The sequence below is a fragment of the Hirundo rustica genome, chromosome 22 (assembly GCF_015227805.2).
Source record: "Hirundo rustica isolate bHirRus1 chromosome 22, bHirRus1.pri.v3, whole genome shotgun sequence".
Lineage (NCBI taxonomy): Eukaryota > Metazoa > Chordata > Aves > Passeriformes > Hirundinidae > Hirundo > Hirundo rustica.
In genome coordinates, this window is record NC_053471.1 from 3772335 (window position 1) to 3797767 (window position 25433).

General features: G+C 46.3%; 1 protein-coding gene and 1 long non-coding RNA gene across 10 annotated transcripts in view; both read right to left on the reverse strand.

Annotated features, from left to right (window-relative positions):
- CAMTA1 (calmodulin binding transcription activator 1) overlaps positions 1 to 25433 on the reverse strand; it is a 234096-nt gene that overhangs the window by 186082 nt on the left and 22581 nt on the right. For all 8 annotated transcript variants that reach the window (XM_040084652.2, XM_040084651.2, XM_040084654.2 and 5 more), the window contains one exon: positions 24159 to 24277. In XM_040084652.2, coding sequence (XP_039940586.1) covers positions 24159 to 24277 — 119 coding nt within the window. The remainder of the gene's footprint in view (positions 1 to 24158; positions 24278 to 25433) is intronic.
- Positions 11328 to 13750, reverse strand: LOC120762336 (uncharacterized). 2 transcript variants are annotated; one of them, XR_005703883.2, is made up of 2 exons: positions 13734 to 13750; positions 11328 to 12124 (listed from the first exon to the last, which is right to left on the reverse strand). It is a non-coding gene; the product is annotated as an uncharacterized LOC120762336 (long non-coding RNA). The 2 variants fall into 2 exon arrangements; XR_005703882.2 differs by lacking the exon at positions 13734 to 13750 and adding an exon at positions 12975 to 13727.

Genomic DNA, 25433 nt, shown 5'->3' on the forward strand with positions numbered 1-25433 from the left:
CAGGAGCACCCTGTGATTTCATAATGAAAATGTATTTTGGCCGTGCCAGCACGGCATGCTCCAGCAGCAAAGTGTGAGCAGGAGCAAGCCAGAGCCTCGTGAGGCCAAGGAAGGGACATGAGGCATGCCCTTTTCCTGCAGCATGATGTGGTGGCCTTCCACGGCCAACATCTTTCATGGCTAGTGCTTCATTTATGTCAGCTTTGGTACTGTTAAAGCAGCTCAACTCAGAGTGTTTAGGACTTTATGCTCTTTTGATATCCTCCTTGTGCAACTAAAAAATCCTGGAGTTTAAGCACAAACAGATCAAAAACCCCATAAAAACCAGATCCAAAACCAAACTGAGTTTTGCCAGAGATAACTTCCTTTCACAGAAAACCAGCTCCTTGCCAGCAAAGATTTTCACAGGAATCCTCACAGAACACCCCATCTACAAAATGCTCCAAACCCTTCTGCTCAAAGGCACACCCCAGGTACGGAGCGGATTCGGAACACTATAAATCCAGTGGCACACACAGCCCTTCTCCTCATTTGTTACCAGCCAAGTGTGAAAATGTTAATGAAGGCAGCTGTAATAATCTACAGGAATTTCCCAATTAAGATTTTGTTCACGTCTGCCAGCTCCCGCTCCAATGCAGCCTTTGAGCATCCCCCCCTTCCACCCAACAGCAGCCATAACTGCTGGGCTCCATCCAGGCACTCTCCAGCCTGCCACCCCAATGAGGGAAATCACTGCCACTCTATTAACTCCAACTTCCATTGCAAGTATTCCTAGAAGAAAATGAATGCAGAGAGATTTTGAGTGTGTGCCTACCCCCTACACACACACACGAGTATGTTTGAAATATAACACACTGACAGCACTGAGTCAGGTAATACTATATCAGCCACTTTTACTGAAAAAGAAAAAAAAAAAATTAAAAATTAGGTTTTGGGGGTGGCTTATGGCAGCCCTGGCTCGTGGGAAGCTGATGCCTTCCTGGTTCAGCAAGGCAAACCCTGGGAGCCTGTCTGGGTGTCAGGAGCACATCTCTCTCCTGGCAGAGCAGAAGAGAAAGAGACTCCATGATAAAAAGAAGGCATCCTCGCAAATAAATTACTTTTCTAGCACAGTCGTGTGATTTTTAATTTTCCTCTAATTTCAGGACTGCAGCACTGATATAAAACCCCTCTAAGTGTTTTAGGGAGATGGTAATGGTCCTATACTAAAATAATTCAACCAACACTATAATTTTAGTACCACTATCAAAATGAAATAATGGCTGTTTACTGTGCTACACCTTTCAAATGACCTTCATTTGAATACAAATTGTGGCTCCAAACTCCAAAAGCTGCTCCATTTCAGGAGGCAGCAAATTGAGGATGTTTACCCGGGGTTTACTCTGCCAGCAGATTCCTCAGCATAACCACAAAGGCCAAATGTGTTTGAGGGTTTTTTTTCCTCTGAAGTTGCCTAAGACCAGCCTAAAGGACTCACCTGGGTCTGACCAGAAGCCTAAGCCACAGCTCTTCACTCTGCTCCAAGCATGATGGGAATTAAACATTCTGTTTTATCTGGAAATACTTATTGATGATGAAACTGTTCACTCACAGCTCCCTCTCTCCCAACCCCCTCACGCTGGACAAAAAACTAAGATTACTTTGCCAATAATCAGGTACCCAGATGAGAGGAAGAGATGGATGGGTCCTGTCTCAATCCAGGCCTTGAAAACACTTTACTCAATTTTATTTTTTCATGGTTAGGCTCTGTCTGCCCATCATGGGCTCTCACACCGGTTTTGGGGACCCTGTGCTCAGAGAAGCTGTGGGTGCCCAGGCTGTGGGGAGCCCCTTGGCACAGCCCTACAGCTGCTGTTGCCACTCCTATGGCTGTGTGGCATTCACAGCTCAGCCCACACATCCACAGCGGGGGCGGTCACAGGCGAGAATCTGTAGAAAAAATTTCACTTCAGACATTTGCTGATATTCACTCATACACCTGGGAACCCCAGTCTATCACCAGCTATTTCACTCTAATAATGAATTTCTGCCCTTTCATCAACATTAGTCAGAACAAGCTCTGAGAAAATTCCCATTTGGTGCCAGGAATATAACAGAAAACATTGACATGAATGGCAGCAAGCAAAGCCAAGCAGTGTGCCCAGCTGCAAGGCAGCACAAGCTGCCATCACCCAAATCTGAGCCCTTCCAAGATCATTCTTAAGAAGGGGAAAATAGCACAATCAAAAAAATTTTCTCTCTAAGGTTGTACTACGAACTCCCTTCCTGTGGACACTGAAGGGCCATGATCCCACAAGGATACTCCATGGCCAAGCACACTCCTTCCTCTTCCCCAGTTCCCAAACAAACCAATGGTGATCCAGGCACCAGGACGAGCGCTGCTTTTGCTGCTGCTCACAACCCAAGTGCTAGAGTGGGAAAATCCCACATTGCCGAAAATACGGAGTGTCTGTAAACACTCCCGTTCTGACACCTACGTGTAATTACTCACGATGAGTGAGGAGGAGGAAGAAAACCCCACTTTTTGTTTTGAATCCTCTTCTTTGTGCATAGTAGCTATTGCAAGAGAAGGCACGGCCAGCCATCATCTCTGGAGGGGAAGAGCAGCGCGTGGCCACAACAGTGTTTTGAAAGCAGTGCCATTTTGGGGCAGCAGAAAGGGAAATCCTTTCTATAAAGGATCAGCTCTGCATTTCCCCAGAGCTGCCTTTCCTTGGTAGATGAAGCCTTCTCAAGGACAGAGCCAAGCCAGCAGTGGATGTCCCAGCTGGAGATCTTGACCCAATACCTGCCTCTGCTGTGGTGACATGTGAAGAAACAAAAGGTGTTGTATAAAACATCTGAAAACAAGACAAATTAGTCATTAAAAATTAATTTTGGAAAATTACAGTCTTGTTAACAGACACTGTCGTGACTTTGCATGTTCCTTTTCAGGCAGGAGGGAGGAAGGGGACTCAAAACACATTTTACTGTATTTCAAAAACTGAAGAGGTAGATATCCATGCCTTTGGAAGCCTGTGCTCCCCTGTGCCATCCTGGGGCTGGCAGCATAGCCCTCTATGGTGAGGTGCCAAACAATGTGACCAGGGCAGGTGAGCACCTGCAACCCTGCCCCGAAACCCCCACCACAAACCTGCCTGTGGGATGCTCCAACATTATTTTCATGAGCTCAACAGTGAGGACTATGCCAAAATACTCAAGGTCAAGAGACCAGCATGGTTCGAGGCAATCTGCACCTCTTAAAACAGTGACAAATATGTTATTTAATTTTAATGAGCTTTTTTGCATCTCCAATCTAATTACAGCATTATCAAGCACTGCTCCGAACTGCAGGTGGCTGCTCATTACTTGGGGTAAGGCTGTCACAAGCATTTTTCATGAATACTAAAAACTGCCTCGTTTCACCACCCGCTCTGAAATATCCCCAGCTGATTGCTCCACTTTGAATGTGGGGTTTGGTGTGGTTAAGAGAGAGCAGTACCCACAAGCACAACACTATGCACCTGCCCAGCTCCTCTGACCAAAACCCCCAGGAGAAATGCCATGTCCACCAAAAACAAGGGAGTTTTGGTGTGCAAGATACTTGTGCCAGAAGTGTCCCCCAAAAGCAAACATCTCCCTGTTCTGCACACAGCAGTCAGGACACCCTGAGACAGGGCACTGAGGAAAACCCCTCACTCCCAGATGTCTTCTATTTTTTGCTTTCAACTAAAGTTTGATTTAGTTTTTTGATCATTATAAAAACAAGGAAAACTCCAATGTCAAAAGCATTTTGGCAAGATCAAAAATCTTCCATTTTCCTATGAAGCTTTGCAAAAAATCAAATTCTTCTGTTCCTTTTTGGCCAATTCCTTTGACCACCTCTCCTCACGGGCCGCTGTTTTCTCCATGCAGCACAAAGCTGCTGGAGCTCATGTCCAAAAGGCTCAGTAACCAGCAAGAATCAGATATTTTAATCCTTCCCAAATCCCTTTTTCCCTGCACGGTTTGGTGAGCACAGGCAACAAACAAGTGATAGCGAAACCCCACCAGCAGCTTTTCCTCTTACAAAGCAGGGAGGCAAGCAGGACAAGGACACCTCCCCTCAACAATCCCAAATCTTCATCCCTCAGGGAGGCAGGAGCTGCCCAGCTCACGCTTGGATTGCCTTCCCCCCCCCTGAAAAACAACTGGTCCAGCTGGTGGCAGCCCAGAAGTCTGCCTGACTAGGAGCACTCACTGGCATCCAGGGGGACATGGAGGTGATGGCAGGGGACCAAGGGCTCTGTACCACAGGGACACCCCAGGAAAGCGAGAGCAGCCCGGGCAGGCTCTGGGCTTGTCCAGATTCCCCCGGCAGCCTCATCTGTGCTCAGTGACAGCAGCTGGGAGAGGCTGCAGCATCTGGGGCTGAGGCAGCTGGGCAGCAGCACCTGGGCCACCTCCCACATGCCACGTATGCATGTGTGTATGCAGATGTGTGTGCATGCAGGTGTGTGTGTATGCACATGTGTAGCAGGTGTGTGTGTATGCAGTTGGGTGTGTGTATGCAGGTGTGTGTGTATGCAGGTGTGTGTGTGTATGCCGGTGTGTGTATGCAGGTGTGTGTATGCCGGTGTGTGTATGCAGGTGTGTGTGCATGCAGGGGTGTGTGTATGCAGGTATGTGTATGCAGGTATGTGTATGCAGGTGTGTGTGTGTATGCAGGTCTGTGTGTATGCAGGGGTGTGTGTGTATGCAGGTGTGTGTGTATGCAGGTATGTGTATGCAGGTGTGTGTGTGTGTATGCAGGTATGTGTATGCAGGTGTGTGTGTATGCCGGTGTGTGTATGCAGGTGTGTGTGTCTGCAGTTGGGTGTGTGTATGCAGGTGTGTATGCACGTGTCTGTGTGTATGCATGTGTTTATCTGTGCACGCACGTGTGTATCTATGTTCCGGCGCGTATCTCTGTGCCTGCATATCCACGTAACTGCACACACAGCTCATACACACAGAGCAGAGCCGCCCAGAGCACCGCAGCTCCGTGGTACACCGGCACACGTGAACGCCGGCGGAGCCGCGGTTCGTTCCCGGCGCTTCTGCGGCAGTCCCGGCGTGTCCCCCTGACCTTGCTGCAAACCGCAGCGGCCTTTGGGACGCGGGATCGCAGCCGCACGGCCCTGAGAGCGGATATGCTCGCACGCTGGCCCGGGGGATGCCACCGGGGACCCCCCTTCGCAGGGACCGGCGAGGCAGGGACGCCGGCTGGAGTTCCAGCGCCGGGTTGGCAGAGCGTGTTCCCTGGTGGAGAGGGAGCTGCGGGAGGCCAGGGATGGGGGAACGCGGGTGAGCGAGCGTGTGGAGACCCGCGTTTGCTCCGAGCCCCTCTCCAGATAAGCGCGCTGACTTTAGTTAAAGTGTGCGCCAGCTGCAGCCCCGCGACCGGAGCAGGCAGAGACGTGGCGCTGAATGATAATTAAATACATTCGCATCATCTGTCATTTTTTACTGCAGGTGCCGGTGTAATAAATCCGAGCTTGACTCTTCTGTCAGCTGGCAGCGAACATGTTTTAACGCCAAATCCCGGGGGATGAATTCAGAATGGCTTGGCCTTGCACGGGGAGGAGCCGCCTGTAACACGCCAAGTGGGTAACGCATACTTGATTGCTTTCATAGTACTTTTATTATTTTGGTGACACGTGCCTGATGTAGCCATTCAACCCACTCCCACAGGGAAGACAAACATTTCCACCACCGTTTTCCTGCCACACCCCAGCCCTCCACATGCACACAGTCCCCAGTGCTGTCCCGGCATCTTGATGTGCCTGCGACCTGTTAGGTTTATTAGGATTTTGGTCAAAGAGAAAAAAAAGTCAAAGGAAAAAGGCAAACAGAAAAAAAATTTGCAAATTAATTTAATTAGAACAACGACAACTCAGAAAATTAAACATTTAAGTTACTGTGTAGTAAAACCTAACTCATCCCTCTGGTGCACAGCGAAGGAGCAGCTCTGTTTCCCCATGGATGTATGGAAACTGCTCCCCTGTCATCCTGTGGAGAACAGTGAATCCTTCACTGCAGATACTGCCGGGACACACCGTATGACACCGTTTTCCACAGGCATCCACACACCTGTGATGCAGCACCAGCCTCTCAAGTGTACTGATGCTGCAATAATGAACTGTTGTTCTTTGAAGTCAATTTATTATTTTACCAATAGTTTTCTTCTCCTTGCCTTCCGCACACAGCCCAGTTGATGCACAGATCAGGTACAAATCCAGGTGCTGCAGGATGCTCCAGCATCCAAGCTGGCCCCTGTCCCATGAAGGATAGCCAGGCCTGGCTACGGGAACCAGGCCCTGCAAGCCCAGGTGGGAAAAGCATGAAGTGTGAAGGGAGCAGCCAAAACCCCAATGAGAACAATCCTGATTCACACTACAGAGCACCAGTGCCTCAGTGTGCCATGGCTGGGGCTTGCCAGCTGCACCCACTATTTATAACCCTGGCATTTCCACAATTACAGCTCAACAACTTACAATACAGACCTGGAAATCAGAGCACTTCATTTACCCAGCCAAAGCTTTATCAGTGCAGTTGGCTTTGCAATGAGGGAAGTGGTGTTTATGAAGCACTTCCCTGTAGGTGCCTGTCTGCCTTCAGCTGCCCTGAACAGCGTCTCCCTTCTGGCAGCACAGTCTGGTGGGAAACACGCAGGTAAATCCTTCTGCAGTACTCTCCATCTTCCAGACATGCTGCACTTTTAACCGAATAAAGTCCCAATTGTAATTTAAGGCAGAAAATGCAACTGAAGTGGCAAATAGCTGTAGGTCCCAAAGTGGGCACAGGTGCCTGTGCTTGCCCCTAAGCTGTTTCTACCCACATTCACTGTGTGCTCCACTCCTTGTTCAGTTTTGACTTTGTCACGGTACTCTGCCAGCCATACATGTGTCCTGGAGCCACATGTCTTTTTTAAAAACTTACATTAAATTAAATCATAAGTAAGCTGAGTGGCTTCAGAAGAGCAGAACCCCCCCTTTTGTGCGCAGAACAAAACCCAGTGCTGCCTGTTTTGCAGTTTCCTTGGCAAGCACACGGCTCTGCTCAGCTCTCCCTTGCTGGAACAGCAACAGCCCTGTAACATCATCAGAACACAGGGACGATTCTGAATTCAGGGGCAGGAATCAACCACACTGAACTCAGAGCATGGTTACAGACCCCTTCTCAGGCACAGACTGTCCCAAGACAGGGTTCTTCCCACTGTCCTCAGCATATTCCTAAACCCATAATCCCTAAATCTGCGATCCACCAACGCCAAAAATTCCTGATCTGAGTTTGCAATTCCCCCCACCAGCACTACCGCCTGCAGCATCACCCCGGTCCTTTAAACAAAAGCACGGTTTTTCCTTTCATTAAAAACATTCCCACGGATTAAAGATTTGGAGGCCACAGCAAAGCAAGTTAAACATTTACTTTCTATTAAAACATCTAAATGAGAGGATTAAAACCTGTTTTACATTTAACAGGCAAAGTCAAATCAGCACAGGAGCAGCTTAGCACATACTTAGAGCCAAGGCCTTCTGATGTGCAGAGGTAATCAATTTACAGAGGGAGGGATTTCCTAAAACTACTCAGAAAGGGGTAGAAAAAAATAGCACGCATACATTTGAACAAATCTTTCCCTTCTGTCCCCATGGCCGCCTCCCGGAGCTGTTTTGCTGCAGCTCCAATCAGCTCGCTCCCACTGACAGCTCTTGCCCCAGATTCCCCCATAAAATATTTTCACAGCTGATTAGACTATTTAGCACGTTGCACGCTTAAGCTCTTTTGTTTATTTTTCATTTGAGATGGCAGGAAGAGATGATCCAATGGAATGCAGAAGGGGGTTATTGACTGTGTTTAATGGCAACTGTTTGCAGGAGTAGCAGTTAGAGGTCACAGAGGTGACGCAGACACAGCTGACTGCTGCAGGAATTTCTGCTCTAATTTTCTAACATCCAAACAGACTCTGCCTGGTAACAGAAACCACTGAACTACAGCTGGTTTCTGCCAAGGCAGAAATCCCGAGGGAAGCTGAAAGTCTCCCTTTACAGGGCCAAAATCCAAGTCTATTTGTATTCGCCTGCAGCTGATCTAACAGCGTTTGGACACGAGATCAGCTCATGGTCCTGCCATGTGGGGGCAAAGCCCCCACTGCTGCCAGGCACCTCTTCCACAGTGCGTTTTAGCCAAACTTGGGGATCACCCATCCCACCAAAGGGGGTTTTTGGTGATTCAATCTCAAATGAGTGCCAAACGCATAGAGTAACATAAAGGACCATCACTGCTGGACACGATCCTGGACCCAAACCAAGATACTGAACTGGCACATGCCACGATGCCCCCATGGCCGGCAGGGAACCCCACAGGAACTCACACATGGATCTCAGTCCCAGGTTTCCAAGTGAGGTCCTCTGATGCAATGAGTAGCTGATTTTACACCCCCTCTCTAACACAGCTTCATCAATTCATCCTTCTGCCATTAAAAGGAAGGGATCAGAGCTCCCACACTCCTGTGTAATAGAATAAGACTGAATCCCCCCAACATGTCTTAGAGGTCATCCCAAAGAGAAGTCTCTACTTCAGTTACATAATCGTCAGTTTCAAGTTTATTTAAAAAGTGAAAAGGAGCAGAAGGAAATGAGGGGCAGAGTGGAGGTGTGCAGCCCCTGGGGTGGAGGGCTGTTTACTTTTAAATGATCACACAATTTCAGGGTGAAGCAGTACACAGCTAAAGGGAGAATCATGTGAAAGTGCTGCTTAACTGGCCTTGTCAGACAAGTTTTTTGGCATGAGCATGTATTATGCGAAAGGAATAATCAATCCCTTTAACTAAAATATTTGGAAGAAGGTTGCACAGCCAGGAACCAAAGCGAGGTTTTGCCGTTATTTCTCATCTGATCAGGCTGAATAAAATGGTCCAACTTACAAAGTATTTTAGGACAGAAATTGGAAGCTGTCTCTACAAGCAAAGCATTTTGCCACTTGCGCAGACTAAACACACCACATGCAGACAGGAAAGTAGCTGCGTGGCCCCAAGACTTGCTGGAGAGAAGCCATATGACCCATTGGGCACAGATGATGCTCACATGGGAAGGGTCCCAGCACCAGGCACGAGCAGGAGGCAGGGAACAGCCCTGGGACGCTTACCAAGCCCTGCAGCACCCGGGTGTCAGTTGCTCACACCCCGACACCAGCAGGGCAGCGGGGCGCTGCGAGCTTCAACGCCGACCTCCCCCTGCACCCCTCTCCGGGGACGGCTCAGGCGCTGCCCCTGCCAGAGCCACGGCGTTGGCTGCCCTACAATCGCTGTCTCCTCCAAGCCCTGATCTTCCTGCAAACCTGCACATTCAGTGCCTTCGCAGCACCCTCCTGTGGGGATTCCGCGTCCGTACAGACACGGGGGCAGCTGGAAACGGGGCGCGACGGAATCCCTCCTCTTCCTCCTCCTCTGGCAAGGCTCGGGGGGGACAGGCGGCTCCGAGGCGCCCGGCCGTGCCGCCGGCACGCACCATGGCCCCGGCAGCAAGCGGGGCTGGGTGAGGAGGCGATGCCCGAAGCACCACGGCCCCTGGCACAGCCCGGACAGGACAGGCAATTGTGGGGGCAGCGGCACTGCCGGCACTGCTGCGCCGCTCCGCTCGGCGCGCAACCAGCCAGCGTGGTTGTCTATAACCTACTGACTCACAAAGCCGAGCAGTGACAGGTAATTGCAAAAAGAAGTAAAAATGAATAGATTTCTTTGCAGCAACCTTTGACATATACAAACTGCTCCTCAACTCCTTCCCTGAGGGGTGCAATTGCCCCCCACGGGGTATATCGCTGCTTAAAAACCTGCTCTCAAAAGCAGGAAAACCTTTATTTAGCAGCCCCTCGTTTGGAACCACTGTTGCATTAACAAATTTGTTTTCATGGTGATGCTGCATTTTCATTCAGACACTTGAAAGCATTTCTGTAACAAGTTGCAGTGATCTTACACAACATTTTGCACCTCAATGAAAACCAAACAGTACAATCATTTTTAAGAGAAAGAAAACTTGAGGAAGTTTGTAATTATGTTGCTAAACTTTTAAACTTAGAATAAATTTGTGTCACTCAATGTACAGCATTTAGACTGGTGCCAAGATAGAGAAATCCCAGATATTCCAAGAATACTGCAAAATTAGACTTGGATAAATCTCAAATCTTAATCACTGATTACCCTCCAGGTTACACAGTAATTTAACATCCTTCAGCATGTGACTTGCAGAGAGCCGACAAATCAGTTCACTTGTGCAATAAGAATATGGATATGGCATCATTCACTTTTGAAGCCTCTCACACCAAATAATTTCATCTTAACAGATTATGCTCCTGCAGGAACAAAACCAAACTTTTTGCTTCCCAAACGAAGGATTTTCAAACAAGTCTGGCAGATGAGCATTAGGTGAAGTGCAGACATGCTACAGGCACCCCTCTAGTATAGATGCTCTAACCAAGGCAAGAGCAAATCATGGGAGAGATGATAACACCTCATCCTTTTCCTTCACCTAACAAGAGAAGTTCTTTCTATACCCTCATTGCCTGGCAATGACCACTTTCACCTACCAGGAGTGGCAGGTTGCTTCCATCCCTGGAGCACTCAAGCATCCTGTCAAGGAGAAGAACGGGCCGTAGAATCAATCAGACAGAAGCCATCAGAGAAGAGCATCTAGTGTGGAAAATTCAGGTGCAAAACTGCAATTAAAGATTGCCTTTCCATTGCCAGGAAGCCTTTCCAGACCATCATCCCAGACAGGAACTAAAACCTTCTCTTGAAAGTTAAAAATTCATTGCACTTGTCAAACTCTGAGAAAGGAAGAGCGGCTCAACTACTAAATTCTGAAGACATAACTGAACCTTGCTCTTCCAGGGCAAAGAAAGACTGAAGCTGATGGGAAGCAGGTGTACGGAGGCTGGAGGCAAAGGCAGAAAATCCATCCAGCAGAACCCAGGAAGGCAGGGAATCAGATGTGGCAGAAGAGAGCAGGCAGAGCTACAGCAAGATGAACCAAGCACAGGATTTTTGTTGTTACTGTGCCATGAGGTCTGTGTCCAGGGAAGGCAGGGATTGGGTAGGAGAGGAAACTCTCATCATTACCGGATATACGACATGACTTATTACTACCATCAAAAACTACAGACCTGCCCAGTGGCAGCAGCAGGATTTTCTGGATGAGAACACTCCATTTCTACCTTGAAGAATATAAATTCTCCCTCCACTACCCAGCCCTGCTCAAGGGATAGTAGAGCTATTCCCAGCTACAAAGAAAATGTGTCCTGAATAAACGGAGAAGACAAAGGCAAATAAAACGTTTGATAATAAAGTCTTGCAAGCTGTAGGCTTTTACAGGAGAGAAATAATCTCCACAGCTGGAAGGACACCTCTCCTGGCATCAAGGTCAGAATTTCTTAAAGAATGGAGGCCACTAGGCAGCACAGACTGGCCCCAACCCAACTGGTATCTTGGGAGTACAGTTCCCTGGCTGCTGCCTTCCTCATAATCCCCAAGAGGAAAAGTGAAGCCACAACATAAACCCTGGCTATCAGATCGTATGTGGCTCCAGCTAGTGAATCAGTAATTCCTCAGCCTCTCCACAGCCCTGTAACACACGAGGGCAGAGGGGAACAAGAAATGAACAGAGGGACCTGGGTGACAGGGCAGCAGAGCTTCTCACTGGGAACACATCGCATGATGCAGCACCTTCCAGGCCCCTCACAAAGAATGGAGAAAAGCAACTTGTAGTATTTGTTTCATACGTTCATCACAACAGGAACATCAGCCAGATCTAGACTAGGTCCAACGGATAATCACTGTAATTAGCACTTCGTTCATATAATTACCAGCAGACCCTGTAACATTTTACAATGGAGGTAATTACCCACATTTTACAGCTGAAGAAACAGATACAGTGCAGGTGAGTAACTTAAAAGAAATCATCAGTGAAACTGTGGCACAGCCAGAGGCTGCAATTATCCTTATTCCCAGCCAAGGCTCTCCCCAATAATCCGTGCTGAATTCACTTCTGTCTTGTGGGAAGGAATCCAGAGAAAATAAACACAAACTGGTATTTCCAATGTCTAGAAGAGCTGAAAAGCAGACAAGCCAAACCTGAAGGAGAAATGAAAACACATGTTTATCACTGAGCATTTTCTGAGCTGAATGTGCAGCTACAAGCGGGGGACAGGCAGAGGACCCTGCTCTAGCAGACACAAAGCCAATGCAAGGTGTCAAGGTCTACAGTTCTACTTCTGAAGCAGAGGAAAAGCAGAAGCACAGGAGAAGGTCAGGGCTGGCTGCCCAATGGCGCCAGCTCAACCCTTCAGCCATCAGAGTCCTTAACACAAGTTGAGAAGTTAAGAGATTAAAGCAGGAGCAATAATTAAATTATTTAAGGAGTTTGCATACCAACACACACCCAGAGCAGCAAGCAGGGTGACAAGCCTGAGAAATTCACCCCCACCCTGAAGAGAACCTCCCTGCAGAGTGGCTGCCAAGGATCACACTCCTGCCCTGGCAGCCAGTGCCCCAGTGTGAGGCCAGAGCAGCATTCAGGCTCTGCTCTGAAACGGGGGAATTCCCTTCCCCTCTGAGCCCAAGAGCAGTGGGATCCATGCCTAGAACCCACCAGCCCTGAAAAGTGAGTATGGTTAGCTGGCACTTATTCAGTTTATTGCATAGGGTCAGGTGCTACATGGAAATGTGTTTTCCCAGGTACAGTCTTGGGCAGGGGATACAGACCTGTCCTGTACTTAATCCTGCACCTCTGGATGAGATTCAGTGTTAACAGAAAACAATGCGTTTGTGCTGACCAATATATCTGATTTTCAAAAGTAGTCAGACCAAAGTGAGCAATTTGCTGCTGCCTGTTTTATTAAATAAGCTGCACATGCAGACGACACACAGGTGTCTATTAGGTTGAATAAAGCAGATTAGGTTAATCCAACCCCAGCTGCATTACCTGAACTGCAAGATATGCAATGCTCTGAATCTTGTACCTTTGCCAAGGATTTCATTTCAGCCCTTGAGCCTTCTGTTAAGGTTAATACATAAAAGCCTCCAGCAGCAGAAGATACTGCATAGATTTCAAAATTAAGACTTGTTTCAGGAGTGGATGTTGTCAACATTCTGGCTTTGAGTAACAGAAAAACCTCATAAGCAGGAACAAATCTCTCAATAGAGTAATTCCCTCAATATCTAAATAGACAAATGTTTTGCTTTGCAAACATTTTGCAGCATTTGTGTAGTTCTTTGATTAAGTGTTTGACGAAAACATGTATTTGAGTTACTGCTCAGTGAAAAACAAGCTCAGTAAAGTGAATTAAGTTCCATCATCTCTTGCTATCCAAGGGTCAGCTGTTGCTGTTCCTGCTGTATCCAGCAGCACTGCAGCAAAAACTCAGGGACTGATTTTACATTGGGGCAAACAGCTGTGCTATGGCTGGGTCAACAATGCAGCTTTTCTTGCCAATATTTACCAATACTGCCAGTGTTTTAGAACGGAAATGAAGGACAATTCCTATCTCCTCTCTTCCCAAAGGCTGTACCTCCTCTTCCCTCAGCAGCTGTAGCATCCTGGAAGCCCATGCAATAGCTGAACAGGCATAACCCGTATTATTTACACTGACTTCTGCGAACAACCATCTGCATCTAACACAATACATGGAAATATCACAACAAAGCATGCATCACTGTTATCCCACCACCTTGGGAGCTACACCTGGAGAATGCCATGGGTCAGAGTGCTTACCTTATGAAAGAAGGCAGGATGGACATGGCAAAACATGAAATGACACACACACAAAAAATTAAAAATAATAAAAAAAAAACCAACAACACCAAAACCAAGACATTCTAACCATCTTTTAAGCTCTGTTTATTACTGACTCCAACTCCCAACATCAGGTATTTTTATTCCATTTCTTCCTTTTCCCTGCTATTTGTTCTAGTAGAGAGCAGCCAACGGCCAGCCCTCTGCACAGGGAAGCAGATTTCCTCCAGTTTCCAGACATTTAAATAAAGGTTTTTAAGAATTGCTGCCCTGGAAAGTCAAGGCATTCACATCTAACTGCTGCCAACATAAAATATGTGTTACGAGGAGAAAAAGAGTCTTCAAGGAGTTTTCTTGGGCAAAGCAAGTATTTTTCCCCACTGAGTTTTAAAAACCCTGTTCTGGAGACTGGAGAAATGGCTTAAGATGGTTTCTGGAGGATTCTTCTTCTCAGGTTGACAGGTAGTATTAAACCAAAGCCAAATCCCAGCTATCCCCGACAGGCTCGGTGAGAAGCAGCATTCTGTGTACCAGAACTGACAACTCCAGGTCTACAAAAACAATTACAGCTAAAATTTGGAACAAGAGGGGAAAGGAAAATCCACCTCAATGCCTCAAGCACTGATGGAGGCTGTGAAAGTCCAGCACAGTTCATAGCCACAGGGTCAGAGAAACTCACACAGCAACACAGAGGTGCTAGGGAATTCTGCGAATACTTATCTGCTGCTATTTTAATTCTGCCACATTAAAGGGCAGTTTAAAAACAGGGATCTTGCAGTTAAGCAGAGAGATCAGTGCTGGAAGTATCTTTCTCAAGCAGGGATGCCAATTCAAACCAGCTGTTTCATGAACCAGGTTCTGGTGTTGATGGTGCATCCCCACTGTCCAGGTAGAACCTGCTAGGGCTAAATCCCTCAAGACTCACACAGGACTCACAGGGGAAGGAGACAACTCAGGCTCAGCCCTGGAGGTCAGCAAGACTCCCAAACAGGCGAGCAGAGCCAAATGCAGTCCATTTTCCCTGGGGAAAGGGTCAGCAGGAAGTGTTCAGGTGAGCTTCAGGCTCCTCCAGAGGCCAGGCACCAGCAGAGCGCAGTGGCACTATGTGAACAGCCCACTACAATTTTAATCTGTAGTCCTAATGAATTATATAAAGTTTTATAAGCATCAACAAGGCTCTGAGAAGACCTAAATCCATTTCAGTGCTCATTTAGCAGCCTCATCTGTGTGCAATTAAAACTTCAGCATTAAATGTTAGAGAATAAAATAATGAGACACTTAAAAAGTAATCTGTACTTCAGTGGGCCATGCTCAGTGGATTTCATATGATCATTTACCAGATAAAAATAGAATCTGGCCAAAATCTGTCTTATCCACTGCTTCCCTTTCAACAGGAAAATGGAAAGAACCAACTAAGCTTTGGGGGCTTTGCCATCCCACGTACACACGACACTGCTTCCCTGAACACAGCCGTGCCTAAAGCACAGCTCCAAGCATTGATAACTTTCCTTTGGGCTCCAACGATACCAGAAAAATAAATGCAAATTGAGTTTCAAGTGAGATTTTCATTTTGGTCTGAAGCCTAATCTTTTATTAAAACAGCTACGAGTTTGGAGTTGATGGTTAGGACAGGGCAAAAATTTTAACAGCAAAGAATAGTTCTTACGAATAAGTGTATCTGAAATGCTCCCAAGGATACTTTAAGCTATGAAATTTGACTAGAGGGGGACACTGATTGGCCACAGACAGGCCACAAGGCTGGGTTTTACTGAACAAAAGAACTGTAGAAAAAATGTGAATTAAAAGCAAAGATGTACATAAATATCAAAATAGACCAAGTGGGAGAACACAGATCAAAAGAAGTAAAGTATTATACAGGCAACAAACACACAATTAAACTTAAAAGAAACAAAAACCAATGAAAAATGCTTATTTTATTAACAACTGAAATAACGTTTATTCAAGAAAAGCCAACATTGTGCATCCTCATAGAAAAGAAAAAAGACATCTGGGAAGGTCAAGGAATGCTACAGTTTAAAATGATGAAATGTTACAGCTTACACACCAAAATTAAAAATGAAATGAAATTAAAAAAATGAAATGGTTACCAAAGTAATGCAGGTCAAGGGATCAAAGGTGAAGGGTCACACACTATTAAAAAGAAATCCAAAAGGGCGTCTGCATCAAGATCTCTGCAAAACAAAGGAGCTTCAGTGAGTAAAACTAGAACCTTCTATGGAAGCACATCAAAGCTCTCGCACTCTACGCCCAGCCCACAGCAGCACACTCAGCTGCTCTCCTGTGCCGGTGGCCACGCTGCCCTGGCCACACTGGGTGACTGCTGTTTACTGCCACTTTGGCTTGTTATTATTAACCTCCCTGTAGACAGGCTCCTCAAAGTTTTCCCATTTCCATGTTGGAGCACTGGTTTCTTGTTTCACAAATTGTTTTCCGCGCCAAGGGTTCGAGGCAGCGCAGCCCAAGCCTCGGCTGCAGGTTCTGTATTGGCACTGACCGCTACCTGTACCGAGGAGGCTCTGCTTAGGCCAGAACACTCCTGGCTGTCAACACAACTGTTGGATCCCTGCTTTTCAAGGAAAGCTTGACATGCTTTTTCAACTATTTTCTTTATTCACTGTAACTGTGGGAATCTGGTAATTATTGACACACAGCATACTGAACCCCTCGCATCGTAACATATTGCTTTAACACTCCAATAAAAAAGTAATTCAAATGTGGTTTCCAAGACAAAGGCCTCTCCTTCTAGAATTTCAATTACACAGAAGCTATAAAACAACCTTTGGTACCCATTTCCAAGCAAGATGCAGTCAATTATCTATACTAAATTTATGCAGAGAACGTAATATTTACATCAGATAACTTTTGGAGAAAGACAACCACCAAGGGCATTGCATCCGTCTTCATTCCAGCATCCTCCCCCCTGCCTGGCAAGGCATTAAATTTTGGGACACTCTCATCTGGACCAAACCAGCCCTGTGCTTGAAGCCAAGAAACAAACTCCCTGCACAAACCCCTGCCTCTGTAAGGCAAAGAAGCCCCCAGTGTCAGAGAATCACTGTATGTAACACTGAGACATAGCATAAGGATCTAGTCTGCCTGGATGTTTTTCCAGAAAACATGTCTCATCTTTCTGTGACATTCCTGCTCCACGTGTGTCACAGTCAGGAGAATGCAAGAAGGTCCATATCCCCCCCCAGCAAGCAGGCAAACCCTCCTGCTAGAGCTACTGCTTGTTGATCTTAAAACTCAGTTCCTGCCATTATTTCCAGCATTTATTAATTCCAGTTTCTGTGAACCAAACCAGTAATTCCACGTTTCTGCTGTTCCCTCACTGCTGTGCTGGGCTGCCTTCTCTCACCATGCTCACACTGCAGATGTGCCAGACGACCTTGATACCAAAGAAAGCAGTTTGGAAACCCAGCAACTTTGCAATAACTCAACAGCACGGACACAGACTTGCAGTGACTCATCAGATAATTAAGTCTGTTGTAACATTTTCCTTGCATAATATGGAAGTACACCTTGTTTAACACCAGTGGGGTATTTTTCTCAGTGCTGGGCAAGCCAGAGACCCAGACACACAACGCAGTGGTACCTACCGCTACTGCTGGCATTCCTGCACATAAACAGGTAAACACTAACAGAATTAATCCATTCTCCCGACTCCCTCATGTTTCAAGGGTGTTCCGTAACTGGTAACTCCAACTTTTTATTCCTCCTGCACCAGATTTCACTTTCGCTTTTGATACTACACTTCAGGAAAATCACGTAGAATTAACAAGGATGAGCCACAACAGATGACACAGGTCAGGAAAAGCACACCAGATCCACTGACTGGAAGAAATAATACTCCACGTTATTTTCCCACAAGACAAAGGATTTGGAGCCACTATACAGCCACTGTCCAGGAGTCTGGACACACATCTGTTGCTGCTACTGTCATCAACAACAGCCACTCTGTGGAAGAACCTAGAAGTGTCGAACTGTAAAAAACCCTCATACCACTGACCAATATTCAGCGGTACTTTGACAGGATACTAATGACAGTCAGGCGGTTAAATACCATTAACAATTTATATATTGTGTACAATATGCTAAAACTAATTATGAAGATTTTTTTTTTTTAGGCTATCATTAAGTGTAAAAAAGTTAATTCGTTAATTTAATCAAAAGTGTTCACTTGGAGTAAAAAAAAAAAAAAAAAATTAAAAATCAGGAGGGAAGTGAATTACTCCCAACCCTTGATCTGTTTGCTCTGCTTTACAGGAGTCACTCCAGTTCCAGCATGCTGATATACTAACTGCCCAGGTCTTTTTCACTGACCTAAAATGAACCAAAGGGAAAGGAAAAAAGCTAGGTTTTCCTAAGAGGAAGATGAGAATCCCCTCAGGAACAGAATAGCATGAACAGGTATTACTGCCCTTGTTCAAAATCACCTGGACTGGTACATAACCTTCCAATTTTGCTCAATCTCCAGCCTGCTCACAGCAGCCACTAGGGCTGTAAACACAACCGAGGAACTGCAAACACAATGCCAGCACCACATTCCTGCTTTGCACATTAAGCAAAGCATAGAATTTCATTAATTTCACAAAATAAACCCACAATTAAGTGCTTCTGTTAGAGAAATTGCCGTCTTGTTCACTGATCAGCCTCAAACCCCAACCGCACGCGCAGCGGGAGGAGCCGCCCCCACGTGCCAGACAGCCCCAGTCAGGTGTATGAACACTTTGCTACAGCTCCGCTCTCCTCACACTACAAACACTGTTTCCCTTGCATTTCCCTTGCTGAGCTCTTTCTTTTTTTAAAGCAAGTGGGGTTCCTCACATTCCTGCTGGTGGCCTAGAGGAAGGGCAGGCTCTGGACACACGGTTCCACCGGCTGGCAGCGCAGGCACCCAGCTCGTTGGTGCCAATGCCAGGTGGGACGGGTCTCTCCGAGGCACAGGACCTCGCAGACCACCACCACTGAAATGAGGGGTGAGAATCAACACTGGCACTCTGGACTTTACGGGTACTCTGTCTGCTCCAGCACTTGGCAAACACTTTGCCCCCAACAAGGTGTCGCCTGCCATTCCCAAACCCTTGTCATAATGTGCCCTCAGTCCCCAGCTCAGCACCATGCAAAGGGCACCCCTAGGTGCCAGAGAAGTGGGGGCAGGAGGAGCCGCTATGTGGGAGTGCACATGAGCTGGTCTGCAACCACTTCCTTGCTGCTCCTCCAGCGGGAGATCATCACGCAGAACAGAAACCAACAGCACTTCTAGTAACAGCATTTGCCATTACCATCGGGGTATTTTATACTGGGATCACGTGGGCAGCAGGCAATTAGTCTAAATTCAATATTCTTATTGCTTTTGAGAAACCCCAGAGCTGACACAGACCACAAGGATGTCCCAGCCCTGGGAGTGCTCCTAAGCAGGCACAGGGCTCTGGCTTCGGAAACCCTGCACTCCAGCTGAACACATCTTAATGAATTGATGTAAAGCATTTAAAAAAATATGCTGGACTTCAGAGTCCACAGGGAACCGTACTAAGCACTGCTCCTTTTCCAGGGAGTTTTGCCACCTTGAGGGGACACGGTGACCTGGACCAACAACCCTTCCCTGCTCCAACTGTGCTGGTGACACAAACTGGTCCCGTACACTTGCTCAACACCACAAATTTGTAACACATTCAGCTACTTTGCTGAATAAGGAATGAACTGGAACATGCAGTGCTGGGTTACAATACACTGCACTGTCCCAGCCAGCCTTAAACCAAGGAGGTTTTTTAAGTTTTCTGATATGCGTTGATTCTAAAAGGCACTTAGAAACATTAAAAAAAAAAAACAAACACAGTTTCTACTGCAGAGAGGGGCTTGGATGAACAAACGTGGCGACAGGAGCCGTGTGGTGACCAGCCACCTGACACTCAGCTGCCAGCGGCCAAGGGAAGCTGGAGGAGCAGGCAGCAGGGATGTATTACTTTCACTTCCTCCCACCCAGCATTTCAGAGCATCACAGCCAGCCTGAAGGCTCCAGACTCTCTCCCCTTATCAGTCTGGGTCCCTCACGTCCCTCAGGCAATTCTTGAAACCTTCAAGATTTTCTCTGTACTTTAGAGAAAAGACGGCAAATAACTCGTCAAGCAAAAAGGAGAATGTCAGTGTCATGTGAACAAAGCAAGAACGCCAGAGCACATCGAGATGTCAGTGAACACGCGACTCAGGCCCCCAGGCAGCAGAGGCAGAGGGTTTCTTCCTATGCTAAATAATGCTCAAATACAGAGTTTCATAATTGCATTATTTGAATACTCTCCCAAGCAGTACCTGAGCCTGGAATCTGCCAAATGTGGATGTTGGCTGACTCTAGAGAGAAGGGCAGTGCTGCCATGCCCCTCCAGACAAGCCGAAACACATGGAGCAATTGCTGCTGGCTTTTTGTACCACGGAAGTTCTGGGCTTCTCCCAACAGACTGTAAATAGAGAATCCTGATGGAACCAAAGCCCAAGATAGCATTTTACATTTCCAATGTTTAACTTTTTCTTCTTTCTCGCACCATGTCATTAAGTGTTTACAAGGATGATTAATGACTGCGGCTGCCAACTGTTAACGAACGGCATCTCTGTTCAGAGCTGCAATCCAGTGCCTGGCAAGCGCTGTGCAGGGACAAGGTTACTTCAACATCCTTGAGCCCCAGTGCCTCAGGAAGCTCCTGCTTCCCAGACAGAAAGCAGTGGGATGCATCTCCTGCAGAAAACGCATCTCGCTGCCCAAAGGAAGTAGCGGGTGATGAGGCACCACCTTCACCACCTCTGCCAGGGGACACAGGAGTTCAGCTGGGGCACCTGGAGGGTGGCTCTGTGTAGCCCTGCTTTGGAAGCCCAGCCCCGCTCTCGTGGAAGGGAACCAAGATCCAGTGTTCCCAAAATTCTTGCTCAAGGCACACTGCCAGCATGCCATGCCAGAAGCCTTTGCTCCATCCACCCACTGAAACCAAACTGGATCTGCTCTTCACAAACCCTAAAATGGTTCATGCCGAACAACAACCAAACCCTTAGAGTGAAGAACTCCCTCACAAGCACTAAGCACTGCAGAACTTTCTGGCAACTAACTCATTTGTCTTAATGTGAGAAATCATATGAAAGCCCGATCTCTATCCTCTCACAGAGCCGGAGAAATAAGCACAATGCACCTTTACAGGCATTTAAAAAATGTAAATCTGTAATTAAATTGCTATGCTTAACTTAAGATTTTCTATCTCTGGTAAAAAAAAATTGAATTAGAAGGAACACTTCCTTCAGTAGGAAATATAAAACTGCTATAAACTTGATTTAAGACAAGATGACATCTTGGTATGGAAATGTATTTCTATCAAACATTTAAGCTGCAAATGCATGATCCGATGGAAAGCAAGCACCTCAATAACGTGTTTGAACCATTGTTAAGCACGCCATTTCTCTTGCTGCTCATCACGTGATTTTACTACATGTAAAGTCATCCACAGCCCACCCAGCTCCCAGGACACAGCTTCTCCATCCCAACTACCCAATGCAGAGTAACATTTGACCATTATTCTCAAGCTGCAGACATAAGAGCTCAGAAAAAGTTATTTGCTGTTCCCATGGCAATGCTCTACCCTTGCTGCTCCCTCACCTCTGCACCAGCAGCAGCGAGGACCTGGAGTCCAGGCACAGTGTCTGCATGTGCCCATCTTGCTGCCCCACAGCTGGGAACACCTGTGTGCTGAGCTTCAGGGCCTTAAGAGACAGACAAGAGCCATGTTCAAGTTTCCATGAACCATCCTCATGCAAAGGAGCAGAAAAGGGAATGCTTAAGGGTTTTGGAAAGGAGTTGGGTCGCAGCTGGGTTTGGCCCTCTACCCCTGGGGATGAATCCCACACCAATGCCTGCTCCACTCACACTCTGCAGCAAGACTCAACACCCATGACTGCCCAACACACACCATTTGAGGGAGGACAGCATTGTAACATGCACTCAGATCTGTAAGTTGTTTAGGTATTTCATTTCTTTTCCATCTTTTACTAAACCTCCCTGTCCAGGAGACACCTCACACTCAAGAACAGGGATTCTGAAATCAGTACAAAAATTCTGGAAATGTCACTGTATAAAACACATCTTTTTCTTCTCTACTTTACAACTTCTGTCTTCACTAGCACAGGCAGAACACCTGTGTACTCAGATGAAAAAAATTACTCCCTTAGAAATGCCTCAGGAATACAGTCCAACACTATTATTCAATTATACCTTAAGAAAAATTCAAGTTTTGTAACAGTGCACAGAATTAAACTTTCCGACTGGGGGTGGGGAAGGCAATAAAATCTGGAAGCTCAGCTCCTTCCTCCCCCATAATTAACACAAATTTCCAAGACTTCATCTAGGCATAAGACTCTAGCTTTTTCTATTTTTTCCCCCCCTCTGAGCTAATGGGGCCAAAAAATCTCTGGCCATGGGAAAAGCTCTTTCTTTTAAATCATGCAACAGGGATACTGCACCAGCCACACCATACAGGCTGGCAGAGTCAGCACGAGCTGTAACCCATGGACAGACCCACTCCACAGCCTCATGGCACAACAGCCTCAGTCAGAGATTTGTGAAGAGAGAGAGGAACCTGACACAAAGACAGACAGGGGATGGGTCTGGTTTTAATGTGCCAGCTGATGATCTATGTCTATCAGCAAACTATCCATCCAGAATTACAGCACCAGACAATCCCAACCCCGCAGCACACTGGCAAGCGCCAGCAGAGCCGCTCAGTCCCTGCACCCCAAAACACTGACACGACCCTTAGGAGAACAGCCACGCTGCCAAATTCTTCTCCCAACCTAATACACCACACCGAGCACCTGCACTTTCCTGTTTCTGCAGGAATAATAACATAATAACAGTTCTCAGCTGCATAATGAACTTTGCCACATCCTGTACCTTAGAAAGCTCCACAAACCAATCCTACCCAAAGCCCCGTGTGCACAAAGTTCTGCACTGGGGGCCGCAGCAATCTTAAAGTGACTTAACCCCACACCAAGCAACTCTTTCCAGTAAGAGGGAAGAGCATAATTTTTTCACAAACCTCTGCAGAGCTTGCTTTCCCCCAACTGTGTTTGCCCAAGCATCATCTGTCAGAGCTACTGGAACTGCCACTGCGCCATGCCCTGTCCCCATCAGTACAAACACTGTCACAGAATAAACCACAACCCGCATCTTCTACGATTTACGTTTCAATTCAAATGACCCAAGACAAAAACAACTACACAAAAAAGCCAAGGCCAGCAACTGCCTCAAAGACCTGATTCATTCTATCACAGTACTGGGTAAGTTAAAAATAGATGCCTGATTGTAACTTCCAGACACCAAAAAGAAGAGGGGTAAGGACTCCAATTTTGAAAAATACACACAGTCACTGCTCTGTGATTGATTCTGCACTCAGCAAACACACACACAGACGTGAGCCGTGTTTGATCCTGCACTCAGCTGCCACTTGCGGGGTGTTAAAACTCATGAGCACAGGTTCTGTTAACAAGTTTAGATCTACAAACGAGGGATCAGAGGAAGAGGACCAGTCAGCACCCAAGAATCAGACAGTAACTGGAGTTTTACAGTCATTTCTCCAAGTGGATTGCCTCTGTTATTAAGTGATTCCCATAAATATGGCAAAGCTACACTACAACAGAACTACTTACAACTACACACTGTGGGTATTCCCATGGGACACCAAGCATTGCTACACAGCAGGAATAAAGCCTAGGGATTGTAGAGTTACCTGGGTTGTTCTTTAACTTCACCTTGGCCCACAGAATTTTAAATACTACTTTTTTTTATTTAAATTACCCCAACCATAATGTAGTAACAGGTGATCTGTGAACCAGCATACTCAGGGTACCTGGATTCTAGTAAAAAAACACCCAGTTCTGTGTTTCCCTTGTTCTTAATGAGATTACTCAGACAGAGTTATTTCCCAGGACTCTGTGTGACAGGAAAGAACACACACCAATTTTTCGTTCGGAAGTCTTCAAGCACAGGAAAGTAACACTTTATTCAGCACAGTACGAACACACCTATCTAATTTTAAACCATTTTGAAACGGGTCATTAAGGTGATATAAGATTTGACTCTGTGACAAGTCACACACACATGAGCAATAGACTCCTACTGTACTAGCAATCAACTTCCACATTTGCCTTCAAGTCTCACTTAAAGCTCCCTTTCAGCATGTACCAGGACTTATTATTTATGGAACAGGTTCCAGAGCCAAGGAATTCATATCCTGTAATCTGAATGGCATGCTCTCACAAAACAATCCATAAGCATTAAGTAAGCTGGTACATTTAAGAGTAAGTAAGAGATTTAACTACCTCGTTAGTGTTCCAGCGGTGCCTCTCTTTCGGTAAACTTGAACATTTTGGTAGACATTCAAGCAACTTCTTCGGTAAAAAGATTTTTACATGACTGCCATTGCTGTTCCCATGATCATCTAGAAAAAAGAGGAGACACATGATGTATACACAGGAGAATGAGTGGTTGCAACCAGGAGACTCGAACGACGACAAGACTTGGAAACTCACCAGTTCCCCTGTCCAAAATGAGCAATTTGCCATGGCAATAAGACAAATAACACCTTTCTGTTGAAATTGTAACTTTATTTCAGAAATATAAATCCAGTTTAATTCTTTCTGGTTGCAAAGTTTTAGGAGAGCTTTGATGGATCTGGGCACAAGGTGTGTGCTTACCTGTGCCTATTTTAGCTCATTATTTCCTTCAGTGGCAAATTTTACAAGCAATAGCAACAAAACACTGTAGAAGCTGTGACCACAGCAGCATGATCTGCCAGGGAAGTCATAAATGAAGTTCACACTTGACAGGATTTGCAAGTAAATAAGCACAGAGCCCCAGCACTTGCTATAATTTTGTCAAGGTGCAGCAGAAATGTAACTCAAGATCTGTTAGTTCGTTTAAAACTAAAACATGCCATACGTGATCAAACCCAGGTTACTCCTATTTCTATTCACAGCTCAGAAAGCAAATGTAATTCCTCAACATGCGAGTGAGAAAGAGGGATGGAAATTTTCCTACCTCACCATGCCCAAGGGTCTCAAAAGCAGAAATACTAAATAATACAAAATTACTCTTTTCTATTGCTATTAAATATGTAGAAGGTGCGTCAATTCCCCTTAAAAGACCCAAGTCCCAAAAAGCCCTGCAATCCCACACCAGCCTGCAGCAATCCCAGCAGCAGCACCTTGAAGACGTATCTCTATCACCCTCTAACACCATTGAAAGAATAAGAGCACCCATGAAATGCATGTGTTTATCAACCAAATCAGTCCCCACAGGAAAGGGAACTGGAGCAGCAGCATAAGAGACCAGCCACAATGAAGTACTTTATCAGTTCTCCCTCCAAACACACCGCATCTCTGTTGTATTCCACCGGCCTCATGCATCCCATGACAGATCCTGGGTAATGCTACACAAGCAGTACAGTTACTCACTGGCATTTTATCCCACAAAATTAATTCATAGTCATTTCCTACTTAGAAATGTACAGAAAAAGGATATTAACTTCATTTTACACATCTAATCATTCTACGTCATAAAACACACGCCAGCACTATGATAGAACTCCGCTGCAA